Source organism: Alexandromys fortis, unplaced genomic scaffold (genome assembly GCF_014885135.2).
Source record: "Alexandromys fortis isolate MF-2015 unplaced genomic scaffold, M_Fortis_MF-2015_v1.1 scaffold_92, whole genome shotgun sequence".
NCBI lineage: Eukaryota > Metazoa > Chordata > Mammalia > Rodentia > Cricetidae > Alexandromys > Alexandromys fortis.
Genome location: NW_026067972.1, coordinates 1,616,758 through 1,639,168, shown reverse-complemented (window position 1 = coordinate 1,639,168; position 22,411 = coordinate 1,616,758). Strand labels below are relative to the sequence as shown.

The 22,411-nt window shown below is 39.4% G+C and overlaps 1 protein-coding gene across 5 annotated transcripts in view; it reads right to left on the bottom strand.

Annotated features, from left to right (window-relative positions):
- Tex10 (testis expressed 10) overlaps positions 1–21,515 on the bottom strand; it is a 32,733-nt gene extending 11,218 nt beyond the window's left edge. For 4 of the 5 annotated variants that reach the window (XM_050155918.1, XM_050155919.1, XM_050155921.1 and 1 more), the window contains exons 1-11: positions 21,338–21,515; positions 18,203–18,391; positions 16,727–17,439; positions 16,106–16,346; positions 12,577–12,689; positions 6,697–6,935; positions 6,064–6,199; positions 5,401–5,576; positions 4,135–4,312; positions 1,830–1,918; positions 791–924 (exon numbers count right to left, since the gene is read on the bottom strand). In XM_050155918.1, coding sequence (XP_050011875.1) covers positions 791–924; positions 1,830–1,918; positions 4,135–4,312; positions 5,401–5,576; positions 6,064–6,199; positions 6,697–6,935; positions 12,577–12,689; positions 16,106–16,346; positions 16,727–17,439; positions 18,203–18,382 — 2,199 coding nt within the window. In that variant the 5' untranslated portion in view covers positions 18,383–18,391; positions 21,338–21,515. Of the gene's footprint in view, positions 1–790; positions 925–1,829; positions 1,919–4,134; positions 4,313–5,400; positions 5,577–6,063; positions 6,200–6,696; positions 6,936–12,576; positions 12,690–16,105; positions 16,347–16,726; positions 17,440–18,202; positions 18,392–21,337 lie in introns of those variants that run through there. The other variant, XM_050155920.1, reaches the window with a different exon arrangement.
- Between the last annotated feature and the right edge of the window lie 896 nt (positions 21,516–22,411).

Here is a 22,411-nt window from a genome sequence, read left to right as displayed (position 1 = left end):
AGAGCCTAGGGTGGCCTTGAACTAATATAGATCCCTTTGCCTCTGTCTCCCAAGTCCTGGGATTAAAGGTGTGTGCCACCACTGCCTGACTTCTAATGGTTTAGCTCTGCACTCTGATCTTCAGGGAAGCTTTATGTTAAGACATAAACAAAAGATCACTACAGATGACCCTTATAATTCCATGATAAAATTCAGTTTAAACTTAAGGTTTCAATGTGCAGTTTTGCTAATACTGAAATATGCTAGTAAGATTTACTACTTTTGTAAATTTATTAGCTATCTATAAAATTTAATATTTTTAAGGTTTCCTTAACAAATACTGAACATAATAAAGTTAAATTATTTAAACCATCTATGTTTTTAAGTAGTTTATCAAAGGTACAAAATATAAACCAGATTCTCCTTTCAAGAACTGTAAACTGTATGCTGGCCTCGAAACCTAAGGAAGAATTAGGGTCTTTCTTAAATGTAATTCTTAAGGAAAAATTAATCACACATAAATTCTTAAAATCAAAGAAACTTATGAGTGGTTTTTTTTGTTGTTGTTTAAAAACTCTCTTTCAAAAAGATGCCAGCCCTACGTAAGTGATCTCTCTCATTTACTAGCTCAAGTTAATCCTCTACATGAAGCTCTATATTCTCCCTCTTCAAAATACAGGACTCACCCCTACAAACACAGCTGAGCTGTCCTCTCCAGCAGGAGTCCCACTCTCTAACCATGCTGTGTCTAGTAGCATATCACAAATGGCACCCAGTACACAACAAACACCAGTAACTCATGCGTTATTACCTCTGTTATATCCCAATGGTGTAAAAACTGGTCCAGGTCGGTAAGGTAGAGAAGCACAGGGGAAAGTGATGTCTGAATGACATGAGGAACTCCGCGAAGGTTTTGAAGCCAGGCCAACTCCTCTTTTGAAAACCCTAATGTAGGTGACAAACAGAGCCAGCTGAAAAATAAGTCACAGAGCGTAATACACAACTCATAACAGCTCTTGTTACTCTTGTATTTCTGCATCTTACAGTGTCTTAAGGAATTAAATCCTAGAAACACATTAACCGCACATGCAAAGGATGTGACTTGACCCAATGTACAACACAGCAAAAAAAAAGTGTGTGTGTTCATTAAATTCAAGAGTACTAAAGGTCCCAACAGTGTGTGTATGTATGTATGTATGAATATATATATATATAAAAATCACATCTGTTGGGAGCTTTAGTACTCTTGAATTTAAAAGGGAGGGGGGCAGGCACATAATCCCTCCAATCAACAGTAGGTTCTAACAGAGAAAATGAGTGAAACACGGAGCCATGATGCCTTTAATCCCAGCACTCTGGAGGCAGGAAGGGATCTCTGAGTCCTAGGGAAGCCCTGTCTCAATGCTAAAAAGCAAATGAACAGATGGGAAGGAGCAATAATATGCTCTGTTCCAAATACATTAAACATTGTATGTTCTAATACAATAGCCCTTCAAATGGCTTTCAATTACTTATTGGCTAAGTCTTTTATCTGAGGAGAAAAGGATGGAATGGAGGGGTGGATTCATCCCCAAACTCCGTACATGTATTACTTTACCTGACATAATTCTGATGTCCTTTTTGACCCTATTATACTTTGTCCAACCTACACAGAAACCTGCCAATGACCGTCCTGACCAATAGCTCTCACCAATGACCGTCCTGACCAATAGCTCTCAGATGATCAGACGGCCGCCACCACTGCTCAACAAGCTGACCGCTGTCACGTTCAGACCACACTGCCATGACACGGTGACAGTCAGCACAGCAACGTGTTCTTTTTGACTTGGTATGTTTGTTAATACGGCTACCTGTGAGTGTGGAAAACAAGAAGCTGAGATAGTCCACATCAGTCATTAAGTGGTCATTAACCGTGCGGCTCCATCCAGAAAAGGATGATCTATAAGAAACAAAAGAACTATTATCAGTCTGTCTATAGTTTTTCTTAAAGAGTGGGGGGATGGGGAGAAGGCTAGAGTGACAGCTCAGCAGTTAAAAGCACTGACTATTCTTCCATAGGACCTGGGTGCAATTCCCACATGGCAGCTAACAGCTGTCTATAATCCCAGTTCCTGGGCTCACAGCTGTCTTTAATTCCAGTTCCTGGAGATCCAACACTTTCATACAGATATACATTCACCAATACAAATAAAATTAAAAATAAATACATAGGTAAATAAATAAGCAAACCATCGAAGAAAAGTGAGGGGACTCCTGAGACTAAACCCAGGACCTCCAAGTACCCTAATCCCATAATCCCAGTTCTGTATTTTCCTTTATTGAAAACAAATCTAGGCTGGCAAGATTATTCATTGTAAAAGCACCTGCCAACAAACATTATGATCTGAGTCCAATCCCTGAGACCCATATGACTTCTACAGATTGTCTTCTGCCCTCCACATGCACGCAAACACACACACACACAGACACACTTTAAATAAATAAAATTTTAAATTTTAAAAAACAAATCCAGTTGCAAGTTGGGTAAAACCCATAGTATATGTTGTTTTTAACTTCATTTATAAGGACCCTAATATTGCAATTATGAAAGTTAAGAAGTACAAATATCTATAGTTATACTAAAAAGTATAACTGGCCCATATATGATGTAGCAAAACTTCAGCATATTTCAAAATTAGACCCTCTTAAGAGTCAAGGAAGATTTTTATTTGAGTAGTGGTAGGTTTTACCACAAGGTACCTAGTTTTATTTGTTTTTTCAATTTATATAAAAAGGCTTATCCTTAGCAAGTAAGTTTAATGAAATCTCAGCTTCAAACAGAAGGCAAAAAGGATCATAATCAGACTTTAAAAAATTTATCGTTAAAGTCAAGAAATGCTCTATTCTGGTGTACCCTCACAAAAGCAGAGGATTCCAAAGAAAGTCTAAAGGCTACTTATGGTGGCACAACCCTGTAAACCCAGTACTTTTGAGACAGAGGCAGGAAAATCAGGAGTTCAAGGTCACTCTCAGCTGAGCTTGAGACCAGTCTGGGTTATGAGGCTCTATCTCAAAAGACCACATATAAAGAGACAAAAGCTAACTATAAGGCAGCTTTAAATGAGAAACAAACAAAAAACCCTACTTTATTTAGCAAGATTATTAAAGAGGAGGAGGGGCACTAAATAACCAAGCATTCATGTGTCATTCCAATAAACATGCAGACATCTTTGGATGTATATCACAGGAATTCAGATAGGACAGAAGGAGGGCCAAATGAGTTGATAGGAAAGATCCTCTTACACCCAGTAAATACAGGAAGCAATTGTGCCACCCAGTGGCTAGAAGGAGGAAGCCCACTTCAAGTTTGACTTGGAACAAATGACAAGCAGCACACTCTACCCAAGCCACAGCACTACTAGAAGGAGCAGTATTACCAGTCATGCAAGGGAAGGAGGGAAACCAAATGTGGCCCTGGAAAAATGACATGTACCTTTATGAAAACCCAAGACCAAGTTTCTCTCTGTTCAATGCTACAAAGAAATGTCCTTATTCATATTCTTTGAAAAAAATTATCCATAATTATATTGCCCAGTCTAGCTATAAAAATGAGCAGAAACTCCAAGTGAGAAAGGCCACAGACATAAGATTAGAACTTGACAGTCAACACAGTATCATTTTAGTTTTAAAGATAGCATGACATACTGTTTATCAATTGTCCCAAATACTCTTACAAGAATTTGCCACATGGCACACCTGTTCAGGACTGAGTTGTTTTCTAACTACTGTTTTATATTCTAGAATGGTATTGATAGGGGGTGGATGTCAAACCTGCAATTTTAAGTACAGAACTCTTACCGACAGGCTTTTAGCCACTTAACTACAAGCTCTATTATGGACACGTTATCACAGAACAAGGAACTTCCATCAGCCTTGTATCAACAAACTAGCAAATATATGAAGGATTGGGCGATGGTGGTGCATGCCTTTAATCCCAGGACTGGGGAGGCAGAGACAGGTGGATCTTTGTGAGTTCCAGTACAACCAGGACTATGTATAAAGATCCTAATCTCAAAAAACTAGCAAAACCAAAGAAGCTTTCTGTATTTCCATCCCATAAAGCAGAAGAGAGGGAAAGACGATATACTTAATATACAGCTCACTTCACAGTGATACCTCATATACAGTATCCCAATAAGTGTGGCAGACAAACTTGAACCAAGTCGTCCCATAATGCAGCACCGACTTAACCGAGAAAGCAAATCAGCAGGCAGAGTAGGTAGAAAATACAAAAGCTGAACCAAACGCTGCTGAGACTCCGCAGGAAGAACCACCACAGCGCCTTCTTGTGGATCTAGTGGGGTAGATAAACATGAAATTTAGCTATAAAAGATACAGAAACCACAGATAAAATTATTAAAGCAGCTTGATGACTTTCAATGTGTTCAAGGCTGACAACATAGTTGAAGTTATGTTGAACTTCAATTAACAATTATATACCAAAGTTAAATGTTGGTGGTAATAAAAATGGGCTAGAGGGAGGGCTGAAGAAAATGTTATTGCTCTTCAAGAGGACCAGACCAGGCGGCTCACAACTGCTAACTCCAGCTACAGGGAGATCTGAGGTCTCCAGCCTCCAAGAACACAACTGCTAACTCCAGCTACAGGGAGATCTGAGGTCTCCAGCCTCCAAGAACACTGTACTCACATCCATAAACCCACAAAGACACAACTTTAAAATCATTTTTTTAAAAAATCTTTTTAAAAAAAAAAGTCCTAATAGGAAAATCTATAGATGGAATATAAATTAATTGTTGTCAGGAACTGAGTAAAGAAAGACTAAGAGATGACTAATGAAAACAGGGTTTCTTTTTGAGTGATGAAAACATTCTCGAATTATGTAGCAGTAATAATGGGACCACCTTAGAAAATCTCTGAATCATACAACATTATAAAGTGGAAAAACTTACAGCATATGATTTATAACTCACTAAATCTAAGTTATATATACTTTATAAATATATACGCCAATAAGATTTTATTAGTTTTTCCTCAAAATATTAAGTAGTCAGTTAGAGAGATGAAAAGAATATTAATATTAGAGCCATCAAAGATACTCATGAATAATTTTAAGATAACTTAATGAAAAGACATGAAGTAGGCAGACAGGAAGAGCTCAAGCTTGAGGGGCTTGAACTTCATTGTGAGACCCTGTCCCAAACATACCTTCCAAAACAACTACAAAAACAGGTAGGGAGACTACAAAAGGCAAAAATTAATCTAATATACATAAAATGAACTTACTGTTTAACATTCTGTTTGACCAATTTAACCTAACATAAACCAAAAAAAAAAAAAAAAAAGCCTATCTAAAGAACTCCTTTTGAACATTCCTTGTTGGAATAGATCAAGGCTGACCTTCACCACAAAACACTCACTCACCATAAATTCGTAGAGCAGCAGCCTGTAAGCTTTTCAGCAAGTCCTTATTTGCCTGTGTTGCCGCAGTATGAATGATATCAATCAGTTGTGTGGACAGCTCAGGGTTTCGGGAACCGAGGTGAGAAAGCTGCAATGGTAGGCCTGCCAGCCAACGGGATAGCACTCTACTTCGGTATCTTAGGAAGGCCAAGGAAGAACATGAAAAAATATTAATTGACAAACATGAGAGGTATTACTTAAACCAAAACCAATCTTTTTTCTATTTAAATATAACAAAAGTAGTGAGATCCAAATAACACGTTTTCTTATTTCGGCATGTGAAAGCAGGTAGAACGCTCGCATTCCTTTTGTAGCAGTGGCAGTTTACCCACTGTATCAAGAGATTATATAGCTTCTAAGTGAAAGGGGTTACCAGTGAGGTCTATGTGAGTTGTTTATCCTGTTAGCTGCATTTAGTAGGTCGCCACCAGACAAAAGGACATCAGCCTTGCATTATCTTAAGTCTGTGTAGATATGGGTATAGGTTTCTTGCACTATGAAGAGTTCTTGCTGATAAAATTTTATATCGTTTCTTGAATACAACAAGTAGGCCTTTAAGACTTAATCATACAAAGACTACAAAACAACTCATCAAGAGAACAGGGGAAAACAATAAATCTTTACCTCAATCTGAAAGACCTCAGTTCTTCTTTCTGATAGATTTTACTGAAAAATTTAATTAGCAAAGTCCTAACTGGAAGAATCAGGCCCCTTTGTTGATACAGCGCATACACGGCCTTAATGAGAACCTCTGTAGCCTCTGAGAACATAAAGAAAACTGCATATGAACAGACATTCCTTCAACACAGTTCTTCTACTTTGTTCCTAGGCAAAAACTGATGGTTATCATAGACAGCAACAGTGTGACATACAAAAGTCAAAGCAACCAGAGACAACATTCTCACTTTTCTTAGGAACAAACGTAGGATCACAAAAACCAAGGTAGTGGAAAAGTAAATGCAATGAAAACCAAATAGGAAAGCTCTGAACTGAATGGGGAAAAATTAGTAACGCACTTCAAAAACCTAAGTTAATTTCAAGCTAGACAGAAGAGAAATAAGCACATCCAGGAAGGCAGACATCTTTACCAAACTGCTTCAGAAGGGCCCCACCCAAGAAAGAAGCACTTCCAGCCACAGTCCCAGGCCTCAAGCAGACTGCTTTATACTACTTAGACTTGCAATGGCTTGGACGTAAGCAGCTCAACCACACGGAGTAATGGCAATCATTTATGGAGCCCCTCTCCTGCACACCTACCTCTGTCTGGCTGCATCTGTATTAGCCTCCAAGAGACGCCAAGCAATCTGTTCAGCTGTTTACTGTTCAGCCTAACACCACCTTTAAGGGTCTCCGTCACAAATTTCCTTATTGTTTCTATCCAACTGGAATCATTCTGCAAAGTTGAGGCATTTGCCAGCGAGACCATGATATCAGACAGCGTTAAATTCAGTAAAAGATGATCTACATTATTGGAGAGAACCGTGCAATGCTTGATGCTAAAACAAAAAACATACATAGAGATCTATAAACCACACCTGCTTGCAGACACTTCAATAGTCCTAATAGTGGATAAAAGGGAATTGTAGAATTTACAATTTCCAAGACTGAGTACCAGGAAACTTTAAAACATAGTTCTGTAATTAAACTATCCTATGGAATCAAGGTTATATTTAAAAAGAAAAAAAAAATCACAGCATCTATAGCTCTGGTCATTACTGAGTTACTATTACAACAAGGGCAACTGGTGATACCTAGCACTATACTGGAATCTTAGACTTTCTACAAGGCTTGATAAAACCTGAATTTTTAAAGCAAGTAATTGTATTTGGTGGACCATTACAGTAATACTGATTTTTACTTAACTTCAAACTAACCATCTGTTTTAGAAGAACAAGGGCAACGTGGTCTACATAGTAAGTTCTGGACCAGCCACGGCTACATCGTGAGATCTTGTCTCCTAACTAAAGAAACATTAAAAAATTTACAAAGAAAATTCATCCAGGTTTTATCAAATCATCCAATTTTGTAATTCATATAAAAATATTAAAATAGTTTCATTTCTTTTAGCCAAGTAAACTCATACCTGCCAAAGTTTCAAAAAATTACAATATACCTCTAAACAGAGTATTTTAATAAAATTAAAGTTGCAACTTAGAATATATTCATCTCAGATTATATATTAGAGGCTATTCTGTTTAGAAAAATATTAGCCATAATCATAACTATCTCAAAATAATCCAAATAAATAAAGGACAACCCTAGGTCAGGCTTAAGCACGGACATGTAGTAAATTACCGTACACACACAAGTATAGAAATTAGGCCTGGTACTACTTAGCATCAAATGCAGGCTAGAAATGAGAAACCTGAAAGGGGAAAATGGCACTAAATGATGAGTCAGTGGCTACAGACATCAAAACAAATTCTGCAGGCAGAAGAAATAACAGCTACTTGCTTCTTCTAGGTGACAAGGGCACAAAAGGAAAACTGAGTGTTAACAGGCTATTATCTAAGAAAAGGCTGCCACCGGGCAGTGACGGCACATTCCTTTAAACCCAGCACTCAGGAATCAGAAACAGGCAGATCTCTGTGAGTGTGAGGCCAACAGAGCTAGTTCCAAGACAGGCACCAAAACTACACAGAGAAACCCTACCTGGGGGTGGAGAAAGCCTTGATACTTGAACAATGCCAGGAATGACAAGAACAGATGTTAGAATGTACTAGGAAGGCATTTAGGAAAAATGAAAGTATCTGAATTTGAAATTTGTTTAAATGTATGTATATGAGCTTGGAGACTGTGGAGGAGTCTCGAATTTAAGCACTGGTGACTTAACAGAGATGACGAAAAATGAAGACCTGGACTTAGGTCTTATTTTGGATCTGTTGAACTGAAATATGTCATAAGCCCAGAAATGGTCATTGGACAATTCAAAACACAGGTTTGACACTAAAAGAAGTCTCAGAGAGTTCAAAAAGTACCCACTTAAATATTCCCAAGGAAGCTGAGAAAGAATCATTTTTACCTTATATAGTCAATTCTCTACTAAAAACATGAAATTTCACTACTAGGAGAGAATGAAATCTTGAACACTTTCTATATGTAAGTTTTTCTCACATGGCCTAATTAACTAACTAGAACAATGGTTCTCAACTTTCCTAATACTGAGACCTTTTAACACAATTTGTCATGCTGTGGTGATCTCCCCCCAAAACCGTAAATTAGTTTTGTTGCTATTTCTTAACTATAATTTTGCTATTGTTGATCTGTGTTTTCCAATGGTCTTAGGTGACCACTATGAAAGGGTCATTCAGCCCTTACTGGGGAGGTCTTAAACCACTGATCTTGAAGGTCTTAATATATACCTGCAATTTAGAAGCGTTCATTTTGTTTCTCTAGCTATTTACACACAAAGTCTTAAAACTAAATCTACAAGAGCTGAGCATGGTGGTACATACCTTCAACCCCACACTTGGGAGGCAGGGGCAGGAGGATCTCTGATTTTAATGCCTGTCTATAGAGCGAGTTCCAGGACAGTGAGAGAGAAACCCTGTCTTGAAAAGCCAGAAGAGGGGGGAAAAAATCTAAATATACAAACCATCAATCCTACAATGAAGCCAAGTCTCTAGTAAAACTTGGGTTTAGAGTCAAATCTTGCTGACAACTTTAAAGTGGGATGAAAGCTAGGTATGGTGGGTGCACACCTTTAATTTCAGTTCATTTTGAGAAAGGAAAAGATACTGTAACAATGTTTTTAAATTATTACAATTGTTCAAAACTGATTAAAGGCATTTCAAGATTCACTATCAGCTAGACATGGTGGCACAGGCCTTTAATCACAGAACTTGAAAGGCAGAGGCAAGTAGATCTCTTGAGTTTGAGGCCAGTGCAGTCTACATACAGTTCCTGGCCAGCCAAAGCTACATAGTAAGAACCTGTCTCAAAAACAGGAAAAACAGCCAGGTGGTGGTAGTGCACGCCTTTAATCCCAACACTAGGGAGGCAGAGGCAGGCGGATCTCTGTGAGTTCGAGACCAGCCTGGTCTACAAGAGCTAGTCCCAGGACAGGCTCCAAAACCACAGAGAAACCCTGTCTCCCAAAAAAAAAAAACAAAAAACAAAAAACAAAAAAAACAGGAAAAATAACAACAATCAAAAACAACAGACTCAAGAGCGCTTACTCATTAAGTCCACTGTCCCAGGGAGAATAAGTAAAAAAAATAAACCCCACACCTATTGAAATACCAGTATAAAACTACAAAAAAAATAAAGAGAAAAAGAATTGCAAGAGTGTTGGGAAGAGAAGCAATTCTAGCACATTGAAGACAAAAGCAGATGTACTGTCTGGTTTTATGTCAATTTGACAGAAGCTAAGAGCTACAGGGAGTAGAGGGAACCTCAACTGAGAAATGCCTCCATAAGACTAGACTGTATGAAGCCTGTTAAGGTATTTTCTAAATTAGTGATTGATGTGGAAGAGCCCAGACCATTAAGGGTGGGGTCGTCCCTGGGCTGATAGCCCTGGGTTCTATCATGGAGGAGCAAGGCAGGTAAGCAACACCCATCCAAAGCCTCTGTGTCAGATCTCACCTCCAAGTTCTGGCCTGGTTTCAGTTCCTGTCCTTTGGAGATGGACTACAATGTTAAGTAGAAGACAAAACAAAACAAAACAAAACAAAACAAAACAAAAAAAACCCTTTTCTCCCTAACTTGCTTTTGGTCATGGTGTTTAATCATAGCAATAGTAAACCTACCTAGGACAGCAGGAGAATCAGTAGTTCAAGGCTATCCTTAGCTACATAGAGTCCAGCCTTGGCTACTTGTCTCAAAGAGAAACAAAACAAACAAAAGTAACATTTAAATTATGAGTCAACTGACAGATGACTTCCTAACCCAGCACTGAAACCAGGAGACCAGAAAGTGTTACAGTGTACACATATAATGAAACCTAGAACCATACACTCTACTAAAACCATTCTTCAGAAATGGGAAAATGGTTCAGAGGGTAAGAATATTTGCTGGGCAAGAACCCATGTATAAATCCAAGTATGTAATGGAACAACTGCCTGAAACCCCAGTACTGTGATTAAGAAGAGCAAGACCACTGGGGCTTACTGACCACCATCTACCTCCACATTCGTTTAGAGACCCTACCATGGCCTTAAGTATCTGCTTAAGATCTTTAAATATGTTCACGGCTAGAGTTAGACTTGGATTTGATAGACAGTATCATAAAAATGAACCAACTGAACCCATGAATTTGAGGAGAACATAGTAGAAAATAAAGTAGAGCATGACCTCTCTTTTTTTTGTTTTTTGTTTTTTTTTGGATTTTTCGAGACAGGGTTTCTCCATAGCTTTTGGTTCCTGTCCTGGAACTAGCTCTTGTAGACCAGGCTGGCCTCAAACTCACAGAAATCCGAGTTACCCCCTTGTGATTATCACTGGTATTTTCAGAATTTTCAATGATCACTAGTATTTTCGGAATTTTCCAATGATGCCCTCCCTACACCCTTTGGATTATTGGGGTGTGGTTTCTTCTTTTAAATACCCCTTCCCCCAGCTACTCGGGGTCGAACTCCTCCCCTGCATGGGTTATGAGTTTCGGCCCCAGTGCACTGGTTCCTGTCATGTCAAATAAACCTCTGTGATTGCAGCAAAGATGGTGCTTGTGAGTTACTGTGGGGGGGTGGGGTCGTGTTATCCCAAGACTTGAGTGAGAGTCTCCCTACACTGGGGGTCTTTCACCTGCTCAAATAGCCTCAGTGTTTCTCCACCCGCTCTCTGCCTTTGAAATATTTAAAAATGTTTGGACAGATCTTAAGTTCCCTTTCAAGTGTTTGCTCATTTGGGGCAATTACAATTTTACTTTCCAGCTTATATGAACTTGTCAAGTTTTATTACATAACCTATTTTCACATACATCTATTCTAATCTAAAGTAGAGACTTTAAATATTTTCTAGTCTTAATTATTTTTAAACTCCACCCTTTCTCATTTTCTTTAGGATAATAATACAAGTTTCATTGTGGGGGCCCACAGATGTGAGCCTGCTCCACCTTAACTAAAAGTCAGAGAGTTTGAGCTTATTCTTGTTCTTTCAAAGCTGTTGATTAGAGGTGTGGCTACAAACAAGAGATCCTGACCTAGGGTGTGGTTACTTAATGTTTTGGACATTAAGATGGCCCACAGAGGTGGAGCCACTCCAACCTGACCAAAAGTCAGAGAATTCAAACCTATTCCCGCTCCTTCATTTTAAAATGGGAGGGCTGGAGAGATGGCTCAGTGGTTAAGAGCATTCATTGCCTGCTCTTCCAAAGTCCTGAGTTCAATCCCCAGCAACCACATGGTGGCTCACAACCATCTGTAATGAAGCCTGCAGGAAGAATACTGTATACATAATAAACAAATAAATATTTTTTAAAAAATGGGAGTGGCTGCCTACGCTTGGTCTAGGGTGTGTTCACTGCCTATACTGCCCAAAACATCAAAATGCGTAACTCAGGAAATAGTGACTTAATGTCTCAAGTATTGAAGCAATAACTGCTCTGGTTGTCCTTTGTGTCATGTTAAAGCAGCCTTTGCTTTCTTCCCCCCTTTTTGTATTGGGGTATATAAGCGGAAGGAAAATAAATGCAAGGGGATTCAGTATTTATTCACTGGGTTGCCCTCCCGGTACTATCCTATGTCTCTGTATCTCTTTTGTATCTCTGTCTATCCTACCTAACATTTCTAACCACACGCCCCTACCCTGGAACATATGAACCTGTCAAGGTTGGAACCAACCAATGTGTGGCTTACAACATTTCATTATCGGTGTCCTGATGTACATATGAGAACAAATAGATGGACTTTAATAAGCTATCTGCCTCAGCAATTTTTATTCAATTCCTATTTATGAAACCTGACATGCCTATGGCAAAATCTATACAGACTTATAAACAGGGCAGACTGCTAGTCCTAAAGCTTACAGTGATTGTTCAAGATATGTTCAAGATAAGCCTTCCTTTGCTAGTTTTCATTTTCATAAAGATTCTGATACAAATGTCTCACAGTACTTAAAGTTGCAAGTTATAGTTATCCTTTAATAATTATAGGATATAAAGCATTTTAAGCCCAGAGTAGAAAACAATTGCAATACCTTTTATTTGTCTCTTTCTTTCGTTGCTTGGTTATTTCTTTTAAGGCATATGGAAAATGGCTCATAAAATGATGTTTGAAGTCAGTAAGATAATTCTTTCGAAGCCATGATTCCTATTGAAATAAAGGTTAAGATTAGAAAATACACAAGACAAAAAAAAAAAAAAAACTAAAACTTAGGCAGAAACTGACAATTTCAATACCTATTAAAGTTCCATCGTGAGACTACTTCTGCTAATGCTGTAGTACATACATAAAATTTGCAACCACTTTTTATACACAATTAAATGAGATTTAAGAATTCACAATTTTAATCATTATTTTACTATTTCCTAAGTATGTCCTCTATGCTCTTTACATAAGACCATTCCCTCAGAAACTGTTTCTACTCTTTCATTATGTTACATTTTCAAATACCTTATTATCTTCAGAGTACTTCCTGAACTGTGTTCCCCACCACCTGTTTCCAATATATGTTTTTAACATTCTACTTCACTGTCTTTATTCCTAGTATTAGCATTCCATACCGTTTACCACTGATGCTACCAGAAGGTATGCACCATTAACAAGAACCTTATCAATAATGCTTACACCCTTGTCTTCCAATTTCAGAACAGCAGGGCAGTACTCAAGACTTCTGAAATGGTAGAATTATTCCTTATGTATGCTATCTAATACAGCAGTCATCTCTCTCATTGAGCTATCAGGTACTTTTACAGCTAGTGTTCTTCCACAAGTGCCAAAAGCAAAGGAAAAGCGACCAATATAACTGAGGAGTATGTGCTGTATAGAGTGTGCATGCTTATGTAGGGCCAGAGATCTATCTCAAGTGCTGTTCCTCAGGAGCTATTTTTGTGTATCTCATTGGCCTGGAGCTCACCAAATAGGCTAGGGTGCCTGGCTGATCTTTACTGCCCCAGTGAAGTAAGAAGGGTAGGAACAGTGCAGGTGGTAAAACACATTTAAATTCCTGTTGATGTCACTATGCAGATAAAATTTTATCCTTGCTTAGAATAGTTCTTTCTTACCAAATTATTAGTGTAATATAGCAAGGTGTTTTTATATATGTGACTATGCATATGAATGTACATATTATTCAAATATAAATTCACGGGGCTGGAGAGATGGCTCAGTGGTTAAGAGCATTAACTGCTCTTCCAGAGGTCGTGAGTTCAATTCCCAGCAACCACATGGTGGCTCACAACCATCTGTAATGAGATATGGCACTCTTCTGGCGTTTGGGCATACATGGAGGCAAAATGTTGTATACACAATAAACAAATAAATCTTTAAAAATAAATAATAAATTCACCACCACCCCCCCTTAAGATTTTTGCTTTAATTACTTGTATGCGTGGGTGTCTGAGTGTGAATCTATACACAAGCGCAGGTGTCCATGAGGCCAAAGGCATTAAATTTCCTAAAGTTAGAGTTACAGGCATCTGGAGAGGAATTGAGACCCACTCAACATAGGCAAAAGGAATCAAACTAATGGCCTCAGCACTATGTACTCAAAGAGTTAGAGAGATGGGTCAGTGGTTAAAAACCTGGATTTAATTCCCTGCACCCACATGGGAGCTCACAACCACCTGGAACTTCAGTTACAGGGATCCAAAGCCCTCTCCACACTTATGCAGGTTATCAGGCAAACGCTTATACACATAAAATAAAAACTAACATTAGAGAGGAAGCAAAGAGCAGTAATCATTTTTAACCACTGAACCATCTCTCTGACCCTATTCATATCCGTTTTATACAATATCTCATTCAACAGTCTATAGACTTAAAAACTTAAAAGATTCCCATATAAATGAAATGCTACTAGACAGTCCTGTAATGATAAAAGCTATATAAAGCATATTATTTTAAATGTCCACTAAATTTCAAGACTGGAAACTAGCACAATTAGTGAATTTACAAAAGTATTTAAAGTGAAAAAATACTAGCCCATATTAAATATCATAATTTCTATTTTTCTCAAGTCTTTTACATAAAAACCATGACTTGGTGAGTTTCATCCTAATAAACCCATTTTAAGTAGAAAATACTTTAAATTGAAATGCATTTTAATAGAACTAATTAACAATCAAAATCTGGCCTAGTCTACCTTAAATATATTCAGTATACTTATATTGTTACCCTATGGTTTAACAAAGGCTGTCTTCCAGTGAAGCAGTAATACCTCACAGAATGTATTCAACAACATAAATGTGAAAAACATCACTGTGCAGATGAGTTTTAATACCATTCTAAATCAAAAAATTTCAAGTCGTATCACTTTAAATCAAGAATTGCTATAGATCCATTAAAATTACAAAACAGACTTTTCTAAGCTCTATACAATACTGTGCGCCCATACCACAAATTGCCATAATAACCAAGCTTTGCTTTCCCAGTGTAACGCACTATACTCTTTTTATTTTATTCAGCTCTATGTTTTTCTCTGCTCCCCTCCCCGCCTCTCCCCTCCTCATGCACTATACTCTTAACCCATTAGTTTGTTGCTAACATGTACAGTGTCTTGCTCATAGGACAAGTATAATCAATAAGATGCTATCCTAGTTGTAAAAGCAATTTAAAAACATTCCTGCAGATATTGATGGACTAACAATAACAGAACAAGCCCTTTAAGCACATCTTAGCACAAATATATAATGCTTTTCAAAAACTCTATCCTTAGTTTTACCTTACACAGCAGAAAGGCTCATCCTAATCTTTAGCTCAAAATAAAGACTAAAATGAAAACAAAAGACATACCTCCTCAGTGTTGCATATATAGGTAACTTTAAAAGGCATTCATATGGGTCTAGCCAAGTCTTTGCAAGAGCTCCTCTGTAGAAGAGATGCCTCATGCTTTAAAGCAGTGCCTGTGAGGACTAGCTCGGTAACTTAGCACACTTGATCTCACAGCGATGTTCCCCGTACCAGCACTACACACATACAGCGTACTCCATTACCATCACCATGACTTCAGTGCAGCCTTCCACTGCTGCATCTGATAACACAACCAAAGCACCTAAATAACACTTAAGCAACTTTTCAATCCCGTAAGCAACACTGGTTTTGTTTTTTATTTTTTTTCAGAGACAGAGTCTCACTATGTAGTTCCAGCTGGCCTGGACCTCACCATGTAGACCAGGTTGTCCTCGAACTCAAAAGATCTGCCTCCCCCTACCTCCTTATCTGGTCTATGAGCAACACATTTTAATATTACTGTGAAATCACTTCTAATAAAACCAAATACAAATGAGAAAATTGTTACACATTTAAATGAAAAAATTAATTATATCCAGCTAATAACCTCAAAAAAATTGGTTATACACTTCAATGAAAAATATTGAAATCTAGATAAGAACTTCGTAGAATATTTTAATTTATACTTTTATGCAAAAAAAAAATTTAAAAAGTTTACAATTAAACTGTGGGTAGTCTTTGGAGAACCCATATTCAATCTGTAATAAGTGATCTCTAATCTCAACTATGATAAAAGGCATTACTGATGAAATAATAAAGAACCCATTAGTTCTTACCAACGTATGGGTTTCATCCTGCTGCTTTGAGAGTTTCCACAGCAGGGAAATGACATTCAGGACTTGCTGCATAACCTGTAGAGGCTCTCGCTCTACACCATTTCCAACAGATGCAGCTAGCTGTGGAGGCGAAGCTTCAACCCAGCACTCAATTAACAATGGGATTATTATCTCGATGAATCCTTTCAGATTTTCAGTGGATGACAGGTCTTCATCCATAGCACCCACAGTTCCCACGTACCTAAAAGGGAAAGGTTAAGAATGAAAAAAGTTAATGATTTCATAATGTGTTGTCCACTGCTTATTTTAAATATAAAATACAGTAAAATGAGGCACCATTAACTATCAGTTACATTGATCAAAACTGGTAAGAGAAACAAGATACTAAAACAGCAAAGCCATCAGCCATTTTTAAGTTTTACTTCTAATGAGGCTTTGGCTACAAGTGAAAACATACTTTTAAATGACTCCTGCCATTGGGAGTCATCTAATAACTCATCATGAATAACTACATGAAATTATGAAAGACAAGGAGTATGTCTTCCCACCATTAGCCATTAATGGTCAGTAGTTAAAATTTAATATAGGAAAACTGAGTGTGGACATAACTGAAATCCTTACCGTAGCCTGAACTGTGAACTGACATTTGGCTGTGAACCCCCATTTTCATAAACCTGGATCTGTTGCTGGTCGCTGGCATGATCCTTCCAGTTGATAAAAATGGAGTTGCTAGAGGCATGGGGAGTTTCTTTTTGTTCCTGAAGTCCTTCACTTTCTCTCAACCTACTGGATCCATCTGCCAAGGCCTGAAGGAATTTACTGAGTCTCACTAAGACTTTCAGCCTCCACTGCTGAGAAGTGACTCTCCGATTAGGATTTACAGAAAGTATCCAGGACTGGGATCTGTCTCTATTTACCAGTCCTTTGGACAGCTGCTGATGAGAAATGAGTTCTACAAAATTCTTAAGCAATATACTGCTACGGCCAGTAATGAGAGCTGGGTAATGTTCCAGAAGAATGTCCAAAACTTTTAAAGAGTCCTCCTGAATTCCTTCAGTAATGTGAGTCATGGCACTAGAGAGATGGGCACTTACCAAAGGAAAAAATGGAGAAATATGTTCAGTTCGTATTTTGGGGGCCAGGAATTGAAGAAGCTGAACTGCTGCTAACCGTACATTAGCATCTCTATCTGTAAACACAGCAGTCACTTCACTGACTATGTTTGAAAGGTGTGCATCAATTATAAATGGGTACTGAGACAAAAGGTCTTTGAGTCCAAGAAGAGCACCCTGTTTAACACCAGGATTATAGTGATGCATCTGAGACATCAAATCCTAGGAAGAAAAGGCAGATTTTAGGTGTGGACATTACTAGGCATGGCTTTAATGGAAACACATCAACTAAAACTAGCTAAGCTGAATTCCCTGTGCAAAGTATCAATCTGTATTTTTAAATGTTGATTAGCTTTTATTAAGATCAGAAACACTCAACATTTACTGCAGACCTGTTAGGTTCCAAACATTCAAATTATCCTTTCCAAACTTAACAAAATCTTCCTGCACACTTTCACAGGGTGTGTTTTATTCAGATGATAATAATTGGTAATTTTATACTCCCAAGACATCCCTCATAATACATATACAGGTAATTCCAAAATCTTATGAAATCTGAAGCACAGCACCGTTCAGGTACCACGCACTCCACAAAAGAGACACTTACTCTGTATTAAAAACTAGGTAATGAGCTACCTGCTACGATTAGTTCAAAAACAACTACCCACAAGATCTTACCTTAAGGTCAGCTGCAAGAATTGGAAAACCATCCATCAAGAACTTAACAAAAATGAATTAAATGTAAGAACTACTTCCAGGTGACATACATCCAAAATAAAAAAGTTTCCCATGGGGCAATCACTACAGATTTAGTTTAGCAAAACTTTCTGAAGTAGGAAAGGCACAATTGCAAGGTCAGACATTGGTAACCCAAACCTCATCTAACAATACACCATATAACTAAGGCAAATTATTTACTTTAAGAGATTAAATTTTACAAAAAAAATAACATTCTAATGATGTGAAAGAACAATTTTCATATTACCTTTATGTTAAGTTTCCTGTTGTTGGTGGGAAGTGTCCTGTCCTCTTTAAGCTGCTCAGGCAAATGTATGGCCTTTGTCTTAAAGTTTGTAGGTGTAGCATTTTCTAGCTTAGGCTTCTTTTTACCAACTTTGAGCTTTACTTTCTGAAAATCATCTTGTCGTTTCCTTTTCTTGGTCATTCTTGAGTGCTGTAAGAGAATGGAAACAAGAGATTAAACAAGGATAAGCGATAAAAAAATAAAAACGTTCGAACGCCTCAAACATCACCATGAATCATGGCCATGAATAAAGATGCCAAAGAATCAGAATGTACAAAGGACAAAACCACTAAAACATGCAAAAATCAGTTTGGTGTAGAAATGTTAAAACTGAGTCATTAACCAAAGAGAAGAACCTTGTTAAAGAACTTTCCCAAGGTTTTCTGAGCCCCATAAATTGCCAAAGTGCTGAACAGAAACCTAAACCGGTTTTTCTGTTGGAATGCAACAAAGTATATATCTGTTAGGTAACAGATACAAAAATGACTTAATGCAGTAATTAGGAAGTTTCATGGATCAAAAGCTGGATACTACAAACAAACCAACAAAAACCAGAACCCTGACTGGCAAGAAGAGGAATGAGCAGCCCATGAGCAATGAAAGCCAGGGAAAGCTAAGGAGTAGGGCATAGGCCTGGTGAAGACAGAAGCGAAGGCACAAGCACTGTCAACATCAGGCAAAATTCAGGCTAGTCACCAACAAAAGACAGTACCTACCCTCTGCTCCACCCTTCCACACTACAAAAGGAAATGCAATGTAAAGGAATAAGGAAAAGACTAGCTAGGCCACTGGTGTAATAACTCAGGCATAACCAGATCACCTTGCACCATTTCCCTTCCTCTCCAGTCCTTCAACTTCCATTCCAATCTTGTTCATCCGCTCTTTGATCTACATGCTTGCTACCCATTCCTAAGTCACTAGCTTTTAAAAGTCCTTATTTCTACCCTAGAGTACTCAACAGTTTTCTCACTGGTAAGCGCTTGTCTCTAGTGCCTCCTCTTTGACTCCCTGACCATGGTCACCAGATAGCTTTCTAAACACAGATGTGACAAGAGGGAGCTTTTAATTTTTCTTATTCTTTTATTTTTTTATTATTTATTAAAGATTTCTGCCTCCTCCCCGCCACCGCCTCCCATTTCCCTCCCCCTCCCCCAATCAAGTCCCCTTCTTATCATGATATGGTAGGCATTAACATGGTCCAAACAACCCTCTCTGGCTTTATCTTCCCCATAAATGAATTTCAAATAAAAAATAATAATAATAACTACTTGCATCTGGAACCAGCTCAGCTCTTCTTGAAGCTTTTCACATGCTTCAAAAATAACGAATTTTGTCTTCCACTGCACACCTAGTTGAGGACCTCTGCAATAAATAAAACTACTCTGGTCTAACATAATTACCTCATGTCATAAAGTAACGATGCTACACACAAAGGTAAAGATAAATCAAAGTTTTTAGTGCTTAAAAAAAGGAATGAATGAATTCAAGTATGACATCATATTCAAATTCACTGATGTGGGCTTTCACTATAAGGCCCATTAAGGAGAGGTTGCCTACAGAGGTTAGGAGCTGATCTGAAAGGGAGCACAGTGCATGTGTGCACCTGTGCCACGTCAGACTGAGGGAGGAAGGTTGCTTGAGCGTGGGAACTTGAAGAGTCTGGGCAACAGCAAAATCCCATCTCAGTTTTTCAATCAGTATGAATCTTGTCCAAACTGGCAATTTTTAGTGTGCCCCACTGTGTCTATAAGGCGACATACAGTTCTTATCAAACACGATCAAATAAGCAAATGCCTTGTTTATGCTTACCACACTCAGAGCTGTAATCACGACAGTTAAAATACATACGGTTCAAGCAAACATGCATGTGTTGCATAGTCTCAGGAAAAACACATACCAGACATTCAAGCCTCACAAACCGAGAAGGCACCAGTATTCATCTAGCCACTTTTAATACAAAACTGACTTTTATCTATTAAGCAAGCACAGGCTGTAAGCTTTTCTTACAATTTTATCAGCTGGGTTTCCAGAGATCAAAGTAAATGGTACACAACGCTGAGAAAAACCGACCCTGGGATAGCTCACATCATCCTCTGGACAATCTTACTCTACGTCACGCTTCTTTCTGCATAAAGATGTCAAATTATGCCACATTATCCCTCACTTTAAACTCGATTTAGTGCATCTGCTAGGAAAATTATGAGGGCTAACAGCTCTTCGCTGACTTGTAATTCTCTACAAATATTTACAAAGCCACACAGGCAAAGTTTTTTTTCCACTAGGAACTTTTACAGCTCCAGCAGGAGCAGCTATGCTTTTCATTGAAAGATTTTCATAGCCCAGGAAATCAAATAGCACTAGGCTAGAACACTTTCACAGCAGCGAGTACAAGGAAGCAACTCCGGCCTCCGGGCATGGGCTCTTCAGGATCACCTTTTGTAGTAAGCTCCAACTGCCTGGAAACTCGAGCACATACATACACTGATTTCTGCAGGTCAGTCTCGGAGCTAACCTGGGCTGAGGAAGATTGCAACTTAAGCAAACTCGTCGGCGTTTGCCCTGCGGCCCCCTCACTGCCGTTTCTCATTTCCAACTCCTCCCGCCATCCAAAGGAAGGGGAAGAAAAAACCCAAGGGGAAAGCAAGCATGCAGCAGTTGGCCTACGGTTTCTTTCCTCTCCAATCCCTTGAGTCTAAAGAGCTCCTTCCAATTCGAGGGGCCAGAAATCGAGGGTCCTGACAGGGTGGCGGAGAGGGGCGCAGCGATTAGATCCGCCCCTCCAGCTTTCGAGCTAGCACACCAAAAATGAAAACCCCGTTTCTATTCTTTTTTATCTCTTTCTTCAAAGGAAACCAAGGTTCCTGCACCGCAGAGAACGTCGAATGGAGCCTCTCGCCCGAGCACCACACGCCGGCCTAACATTTGCCGAGCCCCGAGCCGGCCCACGGCCGCTCGAAGCGCTCCGGAAGCCTCTGGCCCGGCTCACACGGTCGCGGGGGACAGAGGGGACCCTGGCCACCCGCCCCGCCGCCTCGGTCCTCCCCACCGCCTGGGCCGCGCCGGGAGGGCCGGGCAGGACCGGTGGATGCCACTGACCTGAAAGCCCGGACCGAGCCGGACCGCGGAGACAAGGCGGAGAGAGCGTCAGTACCGAGCCCCACGGGACCACGCCGCGCGCGCCGCCGGCCGAAGGCTTTTCGCTCGCTCCCAGAGCGTGTTTTCAAATCTCCTCGTCCTCACGCGGCCGCGTCTCCTTCCGCCGCCCGGAAGTGGGGCCTCCCCCCCCCTTTACTCGCCGCGCTCACGTGATCTCGGGCGGCAGCCGCGCGCAGCTGGAGGGCGGGTCCACGTTAGCACGCCACGCCCCCTCGGAGAGGGGCTGCGCCGGAAGCGTGGGGCATGAGTCCAGCAAGTTCACTAAGGGCTTCCAGCATCTCCCCTGTTGGAAGATGTTGGCTTCAGTTCTTCAGAACTGGAGCTACATCCAGAGAAAAGTATAGACGGAACATAATTGAGGAAGGAAAAGTTCCTGGGAAGGGTAACCTGGGCTAAAGCAGAGCCGATAAAAGCTTAGAAGGTTACAAAGTATACATACCAGTGGAGTCCTGGAAACCTTGTAGAACAGGATTTTTCCTGTTACAACATTTTCAGCAACAATTAACGACTACTTACTCAAAGTAGGTGGACTTAGAGAATCTGAGACATTAAAAAGTCTACAGGGATGAAGAAAGAACCTTTGAAAACAATACTCCCCAGATAGTGTTAGTCTCGATTCAAGTAGATCTTCTCTGCTTCGTGTAGATAGGACCTACTAAAACCTATACCTTGTATTGAGCCTCCATATACTAGGTAGGGATAAAGCAATAATAGCTGAATTTAGGAGACCCAAGCTCCAAAATTAAGACCATGCCTACTCTGTGATAATGGATAAACGCCAAGGGCCTGGAGAGATGGTCTAGAGGTTAAGAGTACTGGCTGCTCTTCCATAGGACTGGGATTCAGTTCCCAGCAACCACAAGGCAGTTCCAGGGCTTCTAACGCCCTCACATAGACATACATGCAGGCAAAACACCATTGAACATAAAAATAAATTATATTTAAAAATAAAGAAAAGTTAGAAAAGAATAAATCCCAAAGGCCCACGATCTGCCATGGGAGTCACTGACATCA